Source organism: Protomyctophum bolini (genome assembly GCF_963924005.1).
Source record: "Protomyctophum bolini genome assembly, chromosome: 23".
Taxonomy (NCBI): domain Eukaryota; kingdom Metazoa; phylum Chordata; class Actinopteri; order Myctophiformes; family Myctophidae; genus Protomyctophum; species Protomyctophum bolini.
In genome coordinates this window covers 19,305,837-19,312,154 of record NC_137884.1, presented here as the reverse complement: position 1 = coordinate 19,312,154, position 6,318 = coordinate 19,305,837, and the positions used below count along the sequence as shown (strand labels likewise).

The following is a 6,318-nucleotide window of genomic DNA, read 5'->3' as shown; positions in this document are numbered from 1 at the left end:
TATCATCGCAGTTTGTTGGTGGTACCACTTAAGTCCTGTGCTTTTTGTATGACAAACAATGAAAATGGCCTATCTACAAACCACAAACTTGAATATCTGCTAAAAAAAAATGATGTTTGGAATTGTGAAATAGTTTAAATTGTTTAGAACATTCTTGAAAGCCTTTGCCTATGATGACATGCCCAAAATTGGGATACCATGGATAAAACGGGTTAACTGCTAACTGCTAGACTGCCTAAGTATAAAGTTACCTTTGAACAGCCACTGCACCGACCACTGAACTGCTTGTCATGAAAATCCACTTTAAAACGGTGTAATCGCTTGTTGTAGTGTTCAAAGATATTCCATAGCGGCGATCACAACAGACTGGGCGCTTAATGGCTGCCCCATTGTAAACGATAGGGACTCAATTTCCCATAACCCTTTGTGCTCCGGAGCGACGGACCTTTTTGCGATGACGTCATCAAAACGCGTCTCGTATCCCATTCTGTCCGGTAGATTGCCCGTATGACTTAAAACTGATTCAAAACGTGGATTAAACAATGAAAACATAACTCGGGCAACGCGCGAATCGCAGGGAAAGTGTTCTACAATTAGTGTACTGCTAACTACAGCCCACTTCTCTCGTCCAGCTAGCCAGTAGCTTCTATTGTTATTATTCTGCTGTGAACTCTCTTGACCTTCCTGTCACTTTTGTATGTACAATCAGTGGACTCTAAGAAGTCTGAGGCCAACCCCCTGACGGAGATCCTGAAGTGTCCCACCAAGGTTGTGTTGCTACGGGTAAGTCTAGACATGCTCATGATAAAATGAAACATTCCATATGCCAATGGTTCCCAACCTAGATTCCAGGTCCCCCTTGGAGGGACCTGGCACGAAAGATTTAAAAACTAGGATTTTAAACATATTGCGCACTATCATAATGTCTCACTTTCCAGAACATTTCTAAAGAAATCCTTTATTATATCTTCATATTATCATCAAGATAAAAATTAACTAAATCAACTCATAACAGCTAATGAGCTGCGGCAGAGATTCTGTTTTCATCCACTGTAATTTGCCGGTGTGTGCTGAATGTTAATGTGAGATAAATTCAACATGTCAAACAGTATATGATATCCTGTGTAAGCTACAGAAAATGGTGCTCAAAAGAAAAACAGAAATTCTATACTTTTTTATTTTTTTTACATTTTGAAAGAAAAAAACAACACGTGTGTGTGTGTGTGTGTGTGTGTGTGTGTGTGTGTGTGTGTGGGGGGCACACGCGTATTTTAGAACATGGTAGGTCGAGGTGAAGTGGACGAAGACTTGGAAGGGGAGACCAAGGAGGAATGTGAAAAATATGGCAAAGTGACCAAATGTGTCATCTTCGAGGTGAGACGATCCATACGTTTTGACACAATCATGTGCTAGTTTCAGTCCCTGTTTCACACGAATACTATGGTAACTCCCAATCTTCTGCCGTAGTCTGAAAACCCACCTTTTCAGACTCCATCATGGCCCATAGCACTTACCCCACCCCCTTAGATAGCAATTCTGTAGACTTAGATAGCATTTGATACAGACTTATAGCATGTTATGTAGACAGCATAAGTGCATTGTATGTAGTCATAGCACGTCATAGTACATATGTGTAGCATAGTAGTATAGATGTATAGCTTATATGTATAGTTTCATTATAGATATTCCACTGTTACTTTCTTAGCTACGCATGTTTCATGATAAATGTCTTTATGTGATGTATTCCCATGCTTTTTGTTCTTGCTTAATGTAAATCGCTCTGGATTAAGAGCGTCTGCTAAATGCCTAAATTGTAAATTGTAAATTGTAACCAGATGTCCCAGTTTCCGTCTGGAGTCCCTGTACATTTCTGTAAAACAACAAAATGTTTTCCAAGTTCACTACCAGTTTTCACCACAATTAAAACAAGGCTAATGATAATGTAACCCTCATGAGAACCAACAAAAATTGTATATTCCAGGTTGTGGTTTAGTTAATTTTCTTCACATCTAATTCTATCTAAATGTAATCCTAACCCTTTATTTATTTTAATATAAGAATGTCTACATTGTCCTGAAGTCCACTACATTTCACATAATATGTCAACCGTAGTAGACATGCCATACAGGTCGGTGTGTATATGGGCATATCAGTACAAACGGTAGGTGTGTGAGGGTCACATAGCGGGCTGAACCTATAATATAGGTTCACAGAATCTTGGTTTTACAAAACTTAAAATGCACATATCGCTGTGTCTGTCTTTTGTGCCCATAATGGAGTTCCCTGATGTCCTAGTTCTAATGTCATAGACTACCCTCCAAGTGCTATGATGGGTGTTTCACTCGGTTTCAGTGAAACTTAACAAAGTAAGATGTTTGTTAATTGCTATATCCATACGTATGGACAGGGCCTCACAAAGCCTGTTTTGTTGTATTTTCTACGAGAGGTCATCTTGAGCCAATAGTCAAACATGCATGATCCCCTCTGCAGATTGCTATGGTGATAGAAGAAGAAGCTGTGAGAATATTCCTGGAGTTTGAGAGAGTCGAGTCGGCCATCAAAGGTCAGTATCTTCTTCAGTCCCCTTCCCTCCCTTACTCCAGACACTTAGACCCTGGTGTCAGGTAGGACACCAACTGGTCCACAATGTCAGTCAGGTTATTTGAAGCAGACGGTGCACTACATTGGACAACAGCCATTTTGCCATCTGGCGGCTGGCCACAGCAGAAAGGTTAGATAGTCCGCCTGGGAAGCCGAAGGTCCCTGAGAGCAAGACACTTGACCCCGGCTGCTCACCGCTCCTAGTAGTTATAGGTTGCGTAAATCGCGGAGGGAAGTTCTCGTGTATGTACAAATATATACAGTGACAAAAAAAACACCCAAGGGATTGTGGACCAAATAATTATCTATATTATAGACATTGCAATCATCTCGCAGGACAGGAGTCACTTAAAGGACAACTTTAGTTTTTTTCTACCACGGTTCATGTTTTAGGTTGTTAAAGAAAGTAAGAGATGAGTGTTTTTTTCATTTGCTGCTTTCTTTTGTTTTAGCGATTTTAGCTATTTCTGACAGGGGGGCGGGGACATTCGAACATGTTGCTAAATACATCTTTATTTACAAAATATTATGGCAATTTATTTTTTTATTATTTTCTATATTCCATACTAGAACCCAATAAATTACATCTGGCCACAAAAGATCTACTGGATGTGAAGGTAGCCTACTGGGGGGGAGCCACACTGTGTCATAGGCTCAATATGTCAGTTTGACACATTCACTAGACCCCGTGATCTTTTGTGGTCAAATATAACTTCTTGGGGTCTAATAGGACTATAGTAAATAATAAAAAAATAAATCGCTATAACATCTTGTAAAAAAATACATATTTAGCCCCATGTTTGAATGCCCCCGCCCCCCTGTCAAAAACAGCTAAAATCTCAAACAAAAGAAAGCAGCAAATGAAAAAAGATTAACAGTCATCTTTTACTTACAACCTAAAGCATGAACCTTGGTTGAAAAAAAACTAAAGTTGTCCTTTAACTTGGGGTGAATTATGCAACTTGCACCATTGTGTAAGCAATCTGTTAATGTGGGTTAAAGTGGGTCCCATTCTAAATGGGTTGGCCCAAATCAGAAAATACATGAAACTTGTCTCCCCAATGTATTACATCATGCCTGGTCTTGCTGCACACTTTGATCCCCTAGTGCAAGCAACTATATCACAACTCCTGAAAAGGAGGACACACGTAGAAGGCTTTGTCCAGAGAATATTATATTGTCATTTTAGCGCCAGAAATAATCTCCATCCACCCATACTAATGAAATTGTTTTAGGATGAAGTGTCTCTTTTTTATTATCTTCAAATTGCATTAAAGGTGTGGTTTAATGACATTTTGGGAGATTTCTGTGCCAGTACCGACAGGCACAAAGAGATGGACAAACTGGATTTTTTGTTTTTACATCTATAGCAGAGGTTTTCAACTGGTGGTCTGTGGTGGTATTGCATGTGGTCCCTTACCAGGCTTTTAGTAATGTAGGAAATTAAATTGAAGATTTGATTTTATCGACCACTAGTTGAGAAACGGTGCACTAAATTACCCAGTGTTGTATGCTGACACAACGTCAATGTTGTAATTTACTGGGTAGACGGATGTCTAGGATTTCAAGAGTGTACCGGATTGACTGGTTGAGTCACCATAATTAGGAATTGTGCCCATATAACCAATATAATAACAAAATAATGGCTGTTATGGGCTTGATTTAAAACACCTCAAAGTAACCGATTAAATGAAGCCCTCAATATTTCATTTCAAGCTGTTTCCCCCACTCCACACCCATATCCCCCCACCCCACCCAACACAACGGTGGTCCCCAGGTTGATTCTTAGTCAGGTTCACATGTCACTCCCCTTCTCCGCTCCCTCCATTGGCTCCCGGTCGCTGCCCGCACAGAGTACAAAACTCTGATGCTGGCATTCAAAGCAACCAAAGGTATGGCACCACCATATCTTGCAAGTATGATCAAACGCTACAAACCCTCCTCCAAACTCTTCTCCCTGCACTTCCCATTGCAATCAGAACTGCCGATTCACTCCCAATCTTCCGCCACAGTCGCATGTTTTGATGCATTGTATGTTTTTGTTCTTGCTTCAAAACTGCAGTGTTAAACACAGCTGTTATATGGGACTTTTCTGCTTGTAAGTCACGAGAACTTATGACCAGGGATGCTCTGTTGATAAATTCATGGAAACATATACACAGAATTGTAGTTTAGTACATCCATCTCCACTTCAAAGGCACACTGGAGTCCAGTTCAGACACAAACGATCCCAGGAAGGGTTGAAATATGTTGACGTGGTATATCATTGACCATCTTTGAAATTAATGGTTGGCCACTGCTTACACACATACATTTTGCAGAGCAACGTGATGTGAGCTTGTAGAGGCAGTAGGCTATTTTCGATGCGCGTCACACCAGCATGTGGGTTCCCACGGTCATGAAATTCCTGGAAATTTTAAAGTAGAAAAAAGGTTTGGAATTTATCAAGGGTTCTGGAATTTATAAAGATTCCTGAAAAAATATTTGGCTATGCATTGTTTTTGGCTATTTATTTAAGTAGTTTTTTGCCAAAGGGCCTGCGTGATTGCAACCTATTGTGTACCGAAAGTGACACAAAGAACAGATCTACAAGCTCACAGCGTGCTGCACGATCCTATCTATGCCCTATGAATCATAGGTGGTGTAGCAAAGATTTGGCACAAATTTGGAATGGAATTATACCATTATATATTCTATGCTTTATTTTTGCTACACTTTGGGCATTGCACATAGGAGTAAGAGACTCATTATTGCGCTGAATTATTGTTATATAGGTCTGGAAATTAGGTTAAATATTCTGGGAAAGCTTTGGAAATTCATTGGTAAAAATGTGTGGGAACCCTGCAAGTATAAATCCGGCTTTAATGTTGAGTTCTCTCTCTCGCTCTCTGTGTGTCTCAGCTGTGGTGGATCTGAATGGGCGGTATTTCGGCGGCCGTATTGTCAAGGCCTGCTTCTACAATCTGGACAAGTTCCGGGCACTGGACCTCGGTGAACAGGTGTGAGGATTCCTGTTTGGTCCAACTAACCTAACAGACTGACTGTCACGTCACACACAGATGTGCATATGTCTGTAGCCATACTATGTGTCCTTTTGTAAATAGCCCCAACCTTTTTATATTATATTAACATTTTGCTGTTACAAAAACAACAGTGCTTATGTCAACAGAAACCAAGGGTATGAACTTACCATCATAGCTTCCTTGATGTATATGAACAGTAGATCTGCAAATGTAATTGTAGTTTTCTCCTGTAAAAAATAAATATTTACATAATTTGCTCTCATTTCTGAGTCATCGTTGCTCTAGGAAACTGTCTGATGTAACAGCAGACTCCACATTGGACTACAGTGATCCCAGGCCTCCTTCCTTAGCATAACCCAGGCAGAACAGTGACGTACCTACTAGGCCACTGGTTCCCAAACACTGGCTCGGATTTTATGGGTCCCTACATTTTCCTACATTTACAAAATACAGCAATATTTTTCATGAATTCAAAACAAATTCAAATACTTTAACCCACAGTAATTTCATGAATAAAAATCACACCTGTGTGAAGTGAGGGGCGCTAATATATTAAAGTCTAAGGGTCGTTTGCACCAAGAAAGATTAAATAAAGCTAGTTTAGTGTTAATCAGGGATTTGTTGATCAAGGATTCATTTTAATTCGAGTTGTGTTGCACCACTTAATTTTAAGCATTGCTTAACAGATCTGTGA

General features: G+C 39.9%; 1 protein-coding gene across 2 annotated transcripts in view; it reads left to right on the top strand.

Annotated features, from left to right (window-relative positions):
• The window catches only part of rbm17 (RNA binding motif protein 17), a 13,727-nt gene extending 7,846 nt beyond the window's left edge, over positions 1-5,881 (top strand). For both annotated transcript variants that reach the window (XM_080757559.1, XM_080757560.1), the window contains exons 10-13: positions 710-783; positions 1,276-1,374; positions 2,491-2,563; positions 5,503-5,881. In XM_080757559.1, the coding sequence (XP_080613685.1) occupies positions 710-783; positions 1,276-1,374; positions 2,491-2,563; positions 5,503-5,606 (350 nt within the window). In that variant the 3' untranslated portion in view covers positions 5,607-5,881. The remainder of the gene's footprint in view (positions 1-709; positions 784-1,275; positions 1,375-2,490; positions 2,564-5,502) is intronic.
• Positions 5,882-6,318: the final 437 nt, after the last annotated feature.